General features: G+C 40.2%; 1 protein-coding gene across 2 annotated transcripts in view; it reads right to left on the bottom strand.

Moving 5' to 3' along the window:
* The window catches only part of pxdn (peroxidasin), a 52,396-nt gene extending 39,456 nt beyond the window's left edge, over positions 1-12,940 (bottom strand). For both annotated transcript variants that reach the window (XM_019876597.1, XM_019876606.1), the window contains exons 1-2: positions 12,656-12,940; positions 616-687 (exon numbers count right to left, since the gene is read on the bottom strand). In XM_019876597.1, coding sequence (XP_019732156.1) covers positions 616-687; positions 12,656-12,843 — 260 coding nt within the window. In that variant the 5' untranslated portion in view covers positions 12,844-12,940. The remainder of the gene's footprint in view (positions 1-615; positions 688-12,655) is intronic.
* Positions 12,941-14,806: the final 1,866 nt, after the last annotated feature.

Genomic DNA, 14,806 nt, shown 5'->3' with positions numbered 1-14,806 from the left:
AAAATCCTCATTTATATATGGAAACAATTTCAGTGATTTAGAGGAATAAAAGTGTCGCTTCATACTTCCTAACTTAAGAAATCATTATTGATTGATTGTGAGACATACTTTCCATGATAATTGTCTTCTCGTGGATGAATATTATGAATTACTGATGGCAACGTCATTTGAGCACATTTGTTATTTCAGAAGTGAAGTATCGAACGAGTAGCCCTTCACATTAATCAGTACCAAAGAAGTAGCTCTCAGTTTCAAAAAGGCTGGTGAAGCCTGATCTAAGCATTCAGGCACAAAGATCAAAAGCCATCAAGGTATAAAACAAAAAATATATATACCGGTATATAAATTCCTCTACCATTACAAAACTGACCTCCACATGTGAAATTAGGAGCAGAACGAGTAAGATTTTATGTTCGTGCAATACAAGCATGACTTTTTCCGGAAGTGACAGTTTTTCTGAATGAAAGTCTGAAGAATTTAGAACATTTTTGAAAGGTAGTGTTTCTTTGAGCTTCATTACTTCGAAACATTTCGGCTGAATAGTTTTTGTTTTGTAAATGCGATCTGACTGCACAAAAATAAATTTGTTCAAGCAAAATAAAAACTAAAACTTACAGTGTGTTGAGATTCTTTAATCGGCTAAAAGATCCCGGTTGTAAATCCTTGATTTTGTTGAATCTTAGGTCCCTGCAGAGCAAAAGAAAAGACAAATTATATTCACAAAATGATTACAAAGGAAACACTCAAAAAAAAATACTCAGCAAGAAAGCATCTTTGTAAAAGTACACAAAGCTGGCAGCAGGAGATGAAGCTTACAAATTCCAGGTCATGTCATCAGCATCTCGGATAATTGAGCTCATTACTCATCTCACGAGAATGCGTTTATCAAGCTCCTAATCACTGGGGTGCATTTATATAACTTTTGCACCAAAGATAAGCACAAGGCTCGTCTTAGGGCTCAGTGAATTGCATTATTATTCTTGTTGAACTCCCAATTTAAAAAGGACACATGATGATCCTAAACATTTGCAGCTCAGATAACAAATCAAAACAAAATGACGAGCTCAAGTCCTTGACACTGTCTGTATAATTCTTTCTTTTAGCAGCAAGGTTATAAGACATCGACCATGCGTCACTTGACCTTCACCTTAGCAATTTGCAAAAAAAGCCAAGAGGAAGCAGCCATGAAGAGTTCTCCAAAAAAGACAACAACACAACAGACACCCGTGTAATGCTACATTAAGATAAAGTGCTTTATTCTTAATTATGATTCATAAATATAACAATGTTCCATTTTGCTTAACACTGTCAAAGAGGATATAACATGGACAATTTGCCATGTTTATTATTACACTTGCAGTTTGCAGTGATGTCAAAATGGATCCCCAAAAAATGTAATTAAACCCACTTCTATCGGTCAATGAAACGGATCGCAGCCATGCAAATGAAATCTATTTTCTGTATTTAACCTCCATACTTGCATGTATTTGCCATTTCACTCGACGTCAAAGCTGAAAAAATATGTTGCTGGGTTTTTGCTCTCAGTTTCTGTAATCATATGGACCGAATAGCAAAATCCAATGATATGTTTATGGGTCACTCTCTCTGTACAAGCCCAGCCCCCACACATAAGGATTCAATCAGAGAGGACCAACGTTTCCATGCGTTGACTTGTTTCTGTCGGAGCAAAATGTAGGGGTCAGGGTGGGTGTCGTACTTTGTTTGCACTCTTCATTAGAAATCAGGCTGTGGGGATATACAAGTATGCATGTATGTATGTATGAATTTCAAAAGTTGCCAATCCCAATGCTAAAAACAATGGATTTTTTTTTTTTTTTAAAGCAAAGCCACAATCATGTGTTGCATCAGCCACATTTTTTTTTTACGGCTTCAGTGCTTAACGGGCTTTTCCAACATACCGTATTTATTCTCAAATATGTAAAGTATAAATACTGTTTACATATTTTAAACATTCTGGTACCAACATACACATACACAAAAATTCCTAGATGGTTGGGACAAATCCTACTTTGCGTTTTTTCAACTTTTGCTGGAGATTCTGGTCCCCATTAACCTAAAAAAAAAAATGAGGGATCACTGCATAATCAATGTCAATCTTTCAAAGGTGTAGTAATGGGTGGTGAGGTTCCTCTTTGGAAAAAAGCAGGGATCACTGCAGGGTGAAGAGGAGCACTACCCAAAGGAAAACAAGGCGACAGGCCCAAGATGCAGAGTGCACTTCCAGGGCATGCTGAGGCAGCTGTCTCACCTACCAGCAGCCTCCAGCTCTCAGGGATAAAGGCATGCAGGAACCAAATGCAGGTTCAAGCAACACCGATTTAATTCAAGTCTTGAATACTATAATATGTCATTTCTGCAGAGAAAAGGTTTGAGCACAGATATGCTTTATCATATGCACCACGATTTAGGACCATGCATATTTGTAGGCAGTTGGTATGGTATGCAAGATATGGTATTTGGAAATGAGAAATACCGTGATCAAAATATGTGATAAAATAATTTTGCATTTCCATCAAAAACAATTTTTCCTGTGATTTTATATATATATATATATATATATATATATATATATATATATATATATATATGTGTGTGTGTGTGTGTGTGTGTGTTTCTGTGTGTGCAGAAGCCTTTGGCAAAATTGTTGAAAAACTCTTCCATACAGTTAGTTGTTCTTTTAACAGAATAATCACAGCAGCACGTTAATTTCATGTGAAAAGTTGCAGGTTTATTACTTGTGTATATACTGTAGTTCACTGTATGGATATCCATCCATCCGCCCATCCGTCCATTCACCCTGCCATTTTTTTTATGATACTTATCCTGTTGAAGGTTGCATTATGCTGGAGTCTATCCTAGTTTGACCATTCACACACAATCACAAAACATGTGAAGTGAACATTGTCATGTAATCCTTGATACTTGAGGTATTTTGACAATGTTCAAAAGTCACAGACATTTAAATGAAGTCACCAGTGAATCGCTTGAAATTATGAAAAAGAAGCATAATAAGTCTCCTTTTTAGTGTTATTAACTCATATCTATGTTTAGTCTAGCAGTTCCAAAACTTCAGCTTACCTAAAGATTTGGTGTTCTGCTGCAAATAATGTTAGTATTGACAGCAAAGCCAAATGTTTTCAGTCAAAAGCAAAACAACAAAAAAAAAAACCAACCAAAAATGGCGTCACTGTTCCAGTATTTATAGGGAAGTGTGTCTGCATCCAAAAGGTTTATGTTTAGTTCAGCTCAGTAAATTAAATTTCACATTACGGATCATACATTAGAAAAACTCTTCCATACAGTTAGTTGTTCTTTTAACAGAATAATCACAGCAGCACGTTAATTTCATGTGAAAAGTTGCAGGTTTATTACTTGTGTATATACTGTAGTTCACTGTATGGATATCCATCCATCCGCCCATCCGTCCATTCACCCTGCCATTTTTTTTATGATACTTATCCTGTTGAAGGTTGCATTATGCTGGAGTCTATCCTAGTTTGACCATTCACACACAATCACAAAACATGTGAAGTGAACATTGTCATGTAATCCTTGATACTTGAGGTATTTTGACAATGTTCAAAAGTCACAGACATTTAAATGAAGTCACCAGTGAATCGCTTGAAATTATGAAAAAAAAAGCATAATAAGTCTCCTTTTTAGTGTTATTAACTTATATCTATGTTTAGTCTAGCAGTTCCAAAACTTCAGCTTACCTAAAGATTTGGTGTTCTGCTGCAAATAATGTTAGTATTGACAGCAAAGCCAAATGTTTTCAGTCAAAAGCAAAACAACAAAAAAAAAACCAACCAAAAATGGCGTCACTGTTCCAGTATTTATAGGGAAGTGTGTCTGCATCCAAAAGGTTTATGTTTAGTTCCACTCAGTCAATTAAATTTCACATTATGGATCATACATTATAAGATGCTCAACTATATGCAGATGAGCAGCATTACAAAACACGTTTCTTTAAGGACTTGCCTAGACCCAAACAATGGGAAAACCTGGACGGTGCCCAATCCTCCATCTGAACGCCATGTGTGAGCCTCTCCTCCTTTTTTTGTTTGTGGTCAAGAAAGTAGTTTAGCTCTGTGACACATGCCCAAGAACAGTTTACCACAGACTGTGTAGGTCTGGGATTGTGTGACTCGTTAATAGTTAAACAAGAACATTACAGAATGGAAGAAAACTACTGAACCTGAAAGAGTTGGAAAATAAATACACCTAAAAAAAGAGAGAAAAAAGAACTACAGATTTTTTATTGAAACCAAACCAAATATTTTATTCATAGATCACAACAACCAAGTGTTGACCTTTGCACCTTACAAATAAAATACAGTACAACAATGTCACGGAAGCCCTTTTTCACCACTACATAAAGTTGCTATGAAACATCCCATCTGTGGCAGGTCAGTGACCATCACAGATGGGATGTAGGGCTGAGGAGAAAAATAGCTACCTCAACTAACTTGACCACAAAATTTGGTCGACACAAACATGTCTATTTAAAACTATAATTAAGAATTTTAAAACCACATTTGGGATGTGGGAACCATGTTTAGCCACTTCAGTGTTTACCACACGGCCATTTTGTTGCAGACAGACTCAGTCACTCAGTTAGTAGGAACTCCCTTTGACGAATATGCCAAAAGGTTTGTTGTCGCTAAAAACTTGGGAACATATACGTGTGACTACAAGTCGGCTGGGTAGGATTTTTCTTTCTTTTTTTTTTTTTTGCATTTGTGACAAATGTAATACAGTATATCCTACCTTTACTAGTTAGAATGCACCCTGTGGTATTTGTAGACCAGAAACGAATGTATTCACTTTGCAAAAGACACTTGTGTAAGTGCCCGTTTCATTTCACTAAGTGCAGCTCATGATTGGTGCTTTTGAAGTAAACTACTGAACAAGCTTAAGCCTTGTCAGAGTACATCCCAGAACTACTTTATGGGAGAAAAGTACCTTCAACTAAATCGTTGTGCATAATTAAATTTGTCTCGGTGCAAGTTAAAGCTTCTCCAGCTAATTTAGCTTAGCATAGCTTGTTCATTCGCTAAACAGCGATCGATCGAGGTGGAAAGTAATCAGATTGTTGTGGAAAATGATTAAATATTAGATTCATGTTGTCATTAAGTGTCATACGTGTCATTTTTGGTACTTTTTTTTAATGTCCATGGAACATCAACTTTTAGCCTGCGAAATCAAGAATCTCTCTCTGCAGAATTGTTCTCTGCAAAAGGGGCTTTCCAAAGTGCAGCAGCAAATTGCAATGAAATGTTCTCTCCGTTACGACACGTGAATATGTTTTGTTAAACTTCAAAAATAAACAAAAATCTTTGGGAGTTATTTTCAGAATCAAATTCTAAAGAAGTTTGTAGCATTAATCGTCTTGTTGGATGACTGCTGGAAGGGGCAGTGTAGTTCTTTCAACAACTATCTTGGGGCCAATCTAACTGTGCAAATTAGCAAAGCTTTGGGGATTTCTGGCTTTGCATTCCATAATGCTGCAGAGACTGAGTGCTTCACAAAGCCTGCAACTGCAGCAAATTCCAAACAATGGACTATCACTTTCCCTTCCTGACTCACTGTCAGTCAGACAGACCAGTCCACTGTTTTGGGTCAGAGAGGGACATTAAGACACCCAACTCGAGAGGTAATTTCCACTCCTCTGGAAATATTCCTCAATTATATTAAATGAATTGACATTTTCCATCGCAATTCAATTTTCATTCCCTTTTGTTTTGTCAACACCAAAATGTGTGCTATCCATACAGAGCATACTTTATTTGTTTTCCCTTTTGTTTATGTGACACAGATTAACATAACGCAGCGATATCAGCCATAATGATCGGCCACCGATCGATCGGAGCATCCCTAGTTGCTGTTGATCGGACACACCTCTAATTATCTAATATCGGGCAACTGCCATGCGAATGTACACCTTAAACACAAAAATGTCCAGTCCACAAGTTCGGTCTGAAATGGTTAATAAATTGAAACTCTGCTTTGATAGGAACCAACCTGAAGAGCAGTGTCACAGATATATTTTGACAATAACAATGCAGAACTTTAAACGTCGTTACAAATCAGTAAAAAGCGATTTTCACCCCTGCTTTACACGATGTTGGTCCTTCCGAAACTCTCTCACCTTCTCAACAATGAGTCTAAGAGCGGAGATGTGGTCGATAGTGGACCGGTTGGGCATGAAGCCAGCTTGTTGAGGGTGGCGGTGGCTTCGAATGGCAGGAAGAGCACAGGTAAGAAGGATACAGGTGAACAGTTTTGCAGGTATGGAAAGCAGTGTGATGCCTCTGTAGTTGCTGCAGAGTAGCTTGTCGCCTTTTCGCTTCGGGACTGGCAGGATGATGCCCCGGGTTCAGACTGTGGGGGGCTGTTCTGCCACCCACACGTGGTGGGTGAGCCACTGGGCCATGGAGTCACTACCTTCTTTGAGCAGCTCTGCAGTGATGGCACTCTCTTTATTGCTTTCATAGATCTTAAAGCTGCCCTTGACACAGTTGACCACCTCTCCCTTTGGAACATCCCTAAGTACCTTAGAGTTCCACCCAAAATATCCATTCTGTTCCAGCGACTCTACAACAACTCAGAGAGCTGTGTTCGTGTGTATGGGAAGGACTCAGAGTGGTTCCCCATTAACAGCGGGGTCAGACAGGGCTGCGTGGCCGCTCCTGATCTTTTTAACTGTGTCATTGACCACCTCATGATCCGAGTCCGGGAGCAAGTCTCAGGCGTGTCATTTGGCAACCTCCACCTGACCGACCTTCAATACGCTGCTGACACCACCCTGTTCAGCAACTCCCTCCAACACCTCAGCAGTGCTCTCTCAATATACCAAACAGAAGCAGCAAAACTGGGCCTCCAAGAAAGCTGGCAGAAAACAAAACTTATGTATATTGGTGACGGACCCCACCCTCCCCTCCTGTTTTTTGGCTCAGACGAAGTGCAATTCGTTGATTCCGTCATCTACCTGGGCTCCAACATTACAAGCAACGATGATCTCAAGACAGAGATCGACCGGAGACGTGGCCTCGCAGCTGCAGCTATGCAGTCGCTATGGCGGCCCCTCTGGCGCCACCACTCAGTGTCCCCAAAGACCAAGATGCGCATCTATAATACAGCAGTTCTTCCCATTCTCTTGTATGGTGCAGAATCCTGGCCTTTAAACAAGACTGGCCAAGAGGATCAATGGCTTTGGGTACAGGTCACTCAGAACCATCATGAACATCAGCTGGCACGTCCATGTTACTAATTCAGACCTCCAAAAATGTACCGTTCAGCCCCCGCATCTCGACTGGCAGCACAGAGGGACATCTCTTCCGATTAGCCCTGGAACACCCCACTCATGTCATCTTTTCATTCGGCCCAGCTACAGCCGGCTGGAAAAGGACACGCGGCAGACCCCAAACCAGATGGCTTGATGTCATCAGGGAGGATCTCCAGCACCAGGGGCTTACCCTGGAGGACGCAGCAGACCTGGCTCATGATCGTGGTCATTGGCGAGCGCTGGTGCAGCTGATCGGCTCTACGCAATGTGACAACACCGCCGAATGAGACCAGGACCTCGCATTGCAAGAGCATTTATTATTATTATTATTATTGACACAATGTGATTGAGGGTGTACTGTATCATAGTGTGTGTCACGGAGGCTGGGCTGCAAGATTATGCCTCCAAAGCGAGTTGGCCAGACTCTTTTTACGCGCGGTGCTCACCATGAACCAAGCTTCTTCTGCAGTAACTGCAGCCCTGCCACTGGACACCGAATTTGCAACGGAGGAAACAAACAGAAACAGAGACAGAGACATGCATGTCCGACTCGTGGACCACAGCTACTCAGGTGAACAAGACATCAATTTGACATTTTCATCAACATTTGATATCAATGTGACATTTTCAATTTGACCACGCTTTGGTTTGAATTGAAAAGGCTGAACAGAGGTGTTCGTCACTCCTAACACACTACTGTAACTGCTAAAAACAGCGCGCAACCATGTTATGTCACTATCCAGAATGCATCCACAAAAACAACAATGGTAATATATATTCAAATAAGGTTTCTACAAAATGTATTAAACTGGAAATGATTTGTGCAAACCAAATAACACACACAAAGCTCACGTTATTACAATCAAGGTTCCCTTTAAAGTGACGTGGAGCAAATTAAGCCAATGGGTAAGGTGCCTCCGAACCGGGCAACACAACAAACCTGTTTAATCATTTGAACAACTACTACTAACCAGGTAATTATGTACAATGCATGAGCATGCCAGCGAAGTTTTAATTAATTTTAACCACCCAGAAAATTTCCTGTTAAAAAAACAAAAAAAAAAAAAAACTCCAATAAGCTTTCTAGCTAAAAAATAGTCATTGAGTCTGACTGAAAAACGTTTTTTCATTAAAAAAAAAAAAAAAACTTACTGGCTGGCAACCATTTCAGGGCGTAACCCACGTACGCATCAAAGACAGCTGATATAGTCCCCGACACGCCCCCGGCCCATGTGAGAATAAGCGGTTCGGAAAATGGATGGATGACTATCTTAAAAAATATTTACTTTTTTGAATATTGGAAATACATCTGCAAATAGGGGAATTGTCATCATATGTGGGGGTCAGCTGCACATTTATTCATGTTTATGCATTGTTGCCCTTTAGTAGGGTCACAATACTACAGCATTGTTTCTGAGCAACAAATAAATCAAGGTGGAATCCAGTGCATCCCTGGGCTTCCCCCTTGTGCGATGCAATTAACTAGTGCAATATGATGATGCACTAAGAAGCCAATACAAATCCCTCCCAAAATATTAAATCACAATGTGATCAACATGCTATTGCTACTAGTAATGCAAACAAAATCACTTAAAATCCACAACTCAATTCGAAGGTAATTTCACCAGCAGCCCAGTACTTGTACTGGTACAAACAGACATTAAAACATCCAATCCAATGTTGGAAAAATATATCTCTGATCCAAATCCTTGAGAAACTATACCGATGAGTCATTATTGTGAGGGAATATAATGTACTAGCATGCCTAGAATCCCAAGAGAAAACAGCTGAAAAACACGTGGCTGCCAGAAAAAATACTGAGGGAAAAACATCACCGTTTCCTGCAAAGATCTTGAAGAAAAGTGTTTGGCAGCAAGCCTGAGTGTTTTAGTGCCATTTTTTGTTTTGTTTTGTTCGTTGTTTTTTTTGAAAATGAACATATAAGATTCATTATATTGCTTTAATTGGACTGCTCAAATAGTACCATTGATCATAATTATGTAGCCTTTAAACAACAAATATTTGCACCCAATTACCAGTACGATATACACTACCGAACAACAAACCCAGCATTCATTGAGAATATATAAATATAATGTATTTCCAGCTAACCAGTAGTGTAAACATCATTCTATTTTCCTATGAAAAAATATATATTTCACCCAATTTTGGAAAAAAATAAAATAATGACAGTAAAATCTTAAATCAGTTACATATCACCCATCCATCCATTTGCTACTGCTGATCTGGGGTCCGGCAGCAGAAGAAGCAGCTTTAGTAGGGAATCCACCAACACAACTCTTCCGGGGGAGATCCCAAGCTGTTATTGAGTAACTATTTGTTACTTGAACAAAACAAACAAAAAAAAAATAGAGAGAGAGAGAGGGAGAGAGAGAGGGAGAGAGAGTAGGAGTGTGCATCTCGCCTATGAAGACGATTCAATATCTCGACACATGAGGCGCCATATGATTCAAGGACGGTTCATTTTTAAGTGGAACAATTTGATTCAGAGATTACGATTCTATTCGATTCAATAGAGTAGATGCACATCTCAATATATTTGTGGAACAATTTCATTTGGTTTGATTTGATACACTGACATCTTTTAAATCAAAACCGATTATGCGATTCACATATGTTTTTTGTTCTACCACTAATAAATGGTAGACAGTACTTGAAAGGGGAGTGCTTGACTCCATTATAAATTATTTGCATTTAATACACGCCAATAGATGTTTTTGCAGGGGCAACAGACTTTTTTCTTAAATTATTTCTACTGCACAGGGTCAGCTGTGTGTGAAATATCAGGCAGCCAGGTATTCATGTCCTGACCTGATAACAGACGGGAGGAGAGCCAACGAGTGGCTTTGACTTCAAAGCTTTCAAGCATGAAAGCATCCAGGAAATGACAACATGCACTTGTGTTGTATCAACCCTGCAACAAATTTAGACATCCTGCTCGAACACCTAAACAAAACTCTTATTGCAGTGGCAAAGGATGGGCGGGGGTGAGGTGTGGGGTGTGTCTAGGCTGTTTTGGTCTGGTCTGGGCTGGACCATGAGTTCACTGCAAGGCTGTCATGGGGTGGCACCAGATGTTAAAGAACAAGGCCATTTTCTGGATCGTGGCTGGTTCGGTTCAAGCTGACTAAGATGCCTCTTTGTCCTCCTGTTTCCTGGCAGAGTGTAACTATTAATAGGTCAGTGCATTGGACCTTTCGACACTGGATCCCAGTGCCAATTCCACACAAAGGCGGCAATGTATTTGAGGAGTTGGCTTGATTGGCGTCTGTATTGACTCCAGTGTGAAAAGGGGAGCTATTCAGCTAGGTGCACTCAGTCAGAAAGGGGTTCAGTCGGACTCAATTGCTGTCTTGCAAAGGACAGGCTGCACTAATATATGACATTGAGGTAATATTGAAGTTCAATGTTATCTTTTTGTACATTTTCAAGTTTAAAAAAAGTCCCGGTATGTTCCCTAATAAGGAGGTCAAGAGTACATAAGCAGTTCCTTTGTGGGTTCCATTCCATTTATATGTCATTAGCAGTAGATAATGTCAGAAAAAGTGGTTCTGTGTGAGTCCTTTCTCCCAGTCAGCGTCATCCTGAAGCGCTTGACGTTTTCAGGGCTGAAAATGGTGCAGGTACATTCCCAAGCTGATATTATCTGTGCTAATTGACCCCGTAGGCAAGGAAGTTTCAGGATATTCAAAGTAACTGTTTTCGTTTTAGGGCTAAAAAGGTATAGGATTGTGTGGTCCATGAAGGCAAATCATGTTCGTCGATTTCAAGCTTTTTGCTTAAATAAATAAATATTTTGTATTGCAAGTAAATTTAGTCTATTTCTTTTTTTTTTTCTCGTCGGATATTTTTTTCAAAATTTTCTCCCCAATTTTTGAGATTTATTTTTTAGTTTTTTTTTGGGGGGGGCGAGGGGGGGGGGGCTTGGTCCCCACAACCGAATTTTCTATGTTTTGAATGATGTTTATCAACGTCTTGGGGAAAATGTTTAAGGTTACACTGTTATTATTTTTCCACAATGCATTTCAATGGGTGACGGTTTTACGCAAATTGTGCCTATTCATGCGCCAGGTCCCAATCCCCCATAAAAGTTGACTGTCCAATAATTAAGATAAGATAAGATAAGATAAGATAAGATAAGATAAACTTTATTTGTCCCACACTGGGGAAATTTGTAGTCTACAGCAGGAAAATTGGGGGGGGGGGGGAGTAACAAGTTGCTTCAATCGGTTGGAAAGAATGGTCCATCTTCTGATCAGATTGATTATCCGTTATTGTTTCTTTGTTGAACTCGCTGCTCGGACATCGGCTCCAAAATCATGATTGAGTAGAGTCTCGAAAATCTACACTGTTCTTGTTTGACTTTCGGCTTTTGATTTTTCTACACATTACCAGTTATGAATAATGCAAGATCAATATGTTCCCATTTTAAAAGGTGTCGGGAACAAAAACAGTTCCTTTGAGGTTTTACACACCAGCGACAGGCTACTGTAACCCTGAAGTTACAATACTAGACATTGTCATCTTCTGGATGTCTAGGGCACAGTAACAAATCTTTCACGAATGACAAGTACAGTTTTCCTTCCCTCAGGGATAGAGTAGAACAAAAGCAACAACAGCAACAGCCCAACTCAGGAAAGACCTCCAAGCGGTGTTGGGCGTGCCTTCGGGCTACGAACAGTTCCCAGTCAACAGCCGGCAACTGGGTCTGCAGGTAACCGGGTCGCTGCGGCTTTGGGAGCCGCTTTGGGACCCAGTTGGAGGTTGCTCAACAGCAACAACAGCAAAAAAAAAAAAAAAATCCACGAGGAAGCCAACTGCTCCATAACAATAACTCAATCACACAGTGGTCAGTAGTGTCCTTCAACGAGGGTATTCGAACCTTCCAAATTCAAGCAACCAGCAAAAGCATGTCTATTGCCGCTGGAACCCCCACTGACTGACTTTCACACTCCACATTGTTCAAGCAGCGCCCCTTCAGCAGCTGTGCGACCCCAAAAACCCTGACTATTAACCCCTCCAGACTCCAGCGTTCAACAGCTAAACTCACCAGCAGGTGTTGAAAACTTCCTGGGACATATTGGAAGAGATACCACCACTTTCAAAAGCATTTGTGCGCAACGTGAAATCAGTGGTCGAGAAAGTTGCTTACGACACTGCAACTTAAAAAAACAAACAAACAAACAAACAAAAAGAAAAAAGATGGACAATAATGGTTATCACGAGGGTTTAAATGTTGGACGGAAATGGTTCAGTTAGCATGCACAATCTCGGCTCTCTCGTTGCCGTTTGAGTGAAGAGAAAAGAAAATCGGGCGCGACTTACAGAATGGTGGTCTGCGGAGAGACAGCCGGTACTGTTTCCAGATTCAGATGCATACATCGCACAGTGGTTCGGAAACATAAACACCGACTCGGACAGGACAGAATCGGCTGGGGTCCGCTAGCGAGCAAAAGCCAAGCCGCGGCGAGAAGCAGACGCGGAGAGAGGAGCTGGACAGCCCGCAGCGCCATTGCTAGCTGTGAGCCGAGCACAGCGCCGAGCACAGCACAGCACAGCACAGACGCTCACAGCCTCCGAGGGATGACGCTCACGCGCACACGCGGGCACGCGCGGGCGAGATAGTCAAGCAGTCTTGCAGTTTGTTTATGATCTGTATTTTAGCTAGTGGTTCTCAAACTCTATGCACCGCTCCGCAAAAATACTTTGCTCTACGAGTACCGCCATGATGGCCAACATTAAAATACAGTGGAGTAATAAAAATATTCATCAAAAACAAGGCAGCGATTTTATTCCCAGAAGGCATATTTGTAACCCTGGAAAACATTATGAGGCTTTAACACGGTGCTTGAAAATAAGAACGTAAAAACTGTACCTACAAATTATGGAATTTACAAATATTGCTCTCAAAACTTAAATAAAAATTCCACAGAGGCCTAAATGTTTAAAAACAAACAATTCTTAAAGATTTCATAAAATGTACTTAAAAATCAAATCCAACTTAATTGTAATTTAATGAATGTAGTGAAATAACTGAAAGCGGAAAAATGTACTGCACTTGAAAAAAAAAGACATTTTACTCAGGTTTCATGCATTCATTGCTAAAAATTTAGCCACACATCAGAGAACAACTCGAGCACAACTTAAGGCCCGGGGGGCCAGATCCAGGATGCCACATCATCTTATGTGGCCCACAATAACAAATTACGTGGATTGACTTGATGTTTCTTGCTAAAATACCCAAATTGCAAATTGTTTTCACTTTTAAAAACATTGAATTTTTTTTGTTTCAAATTTCCCATCTAAAATAAATATAATAATATTTTGAAAAAAAAAACGTATATGAGGCAGTCATACATTTATTTCAGTTTATAGTCATAACGGCCCTCCTCATTGTTGAGGGACTGGCTAATTAGTTTTGCACATTCGGCTCAATTGGTGGAGCTCAGAGTGCAAAGCTAACATGGTGAAGCAGCATTAGCTGTTATGCTGCACGCAAATGGAATAAGTTGCCAATAGAAGTGAAGTCAGTGTGCCTCGTGTCTCTTGCCCAAAGGCAGCTGGTATAGGCTCCAACTCACCAGTACCCCTAATGGGAGTAAGTGTTATGCAAAGAAGTGGATGCGTCACGAAAAAGAGAGGCCCAAGGTACGAGTGTGTCATTTAGAGCCTAATCCATTTCCCAGTGAATAACGATGCAATGGTATTCTGAACTACTGTGACAACACAACTACAGGTGTAAGATTTGGAGCCCCTATAGCTCCAACGATGGCCAAATAGTGGATTAACAATACTGATAAAATAGGTCTTAAAAATCAATTATTTCAACTTGGGGTCAGTGCCTTGGTTCAGGGCACTTTGACACTGTTCCGAAGGCCTAGTCACCCTATCAGCCAAATTGAAAGAACTTGACCCCTCCACCGTAATTGGCTGGAAACTAAAAATGTCTCATCCTATCTATTGTTTTTTCTAAGTCAGTTTCTCTTGTCTGAAATTTAAAGACGGCAGAGTCACTTTATGTCCGTACAGAATTGGAGCCTGTAATTGGGCTCCAACACAGTCTATATTGTATGTAATACATGTCAGGACAACAGTACAGTACAAACAAGAAATGGTTTATATCGCTGTTCAAAGTGCAAAACCCTCACACAACAGTAATCACATTTGCGTTGTTTGTTTTTCATCCTGTTTTTAAACATGTTCTGGAGACACAACAGTGCTCTGACCTCAGTGAAGCACAGGAAACATCTGTGTACTGTATGTGCTCTTCTGATTGTGTTCATTGAATCACCGATTCAATAAACATGTTTATCGGCCTTTGTTATACTGTACTTTGCTACAGTTACAGGCATGTCACTGTACAAGACAAAGGCTTTGTATTCGGCCAAACTGAGTTTTAAATACTGTCCTCTAATCCAATGTTTGCACATGATTCGGATGCTTTTAATGAGTTTACTTGTAGATTTAACATTGAGA

The sequence above is a fragment of the Hippocampus comes genome, unplaced genomic scaffold, assembly GCF_001891065.2.
Source record: "Hippocampus comes isolate QL1 unplaced genomic scaffold, H_comes_QL1_v1.1 scaffold107, whole genome shotgun sequence".
Lineage (NCBI taxonomy): Eukaryota > Metazoa > Chordata > Actinopteri > Syngnathiformes > Syngnathidae > Hippocampus > Hippocampus comes.
Note: the sequence above shows the minus strand (reverse complement) of the source record. Positions and strands in the feature narration are given on the sequence as shown.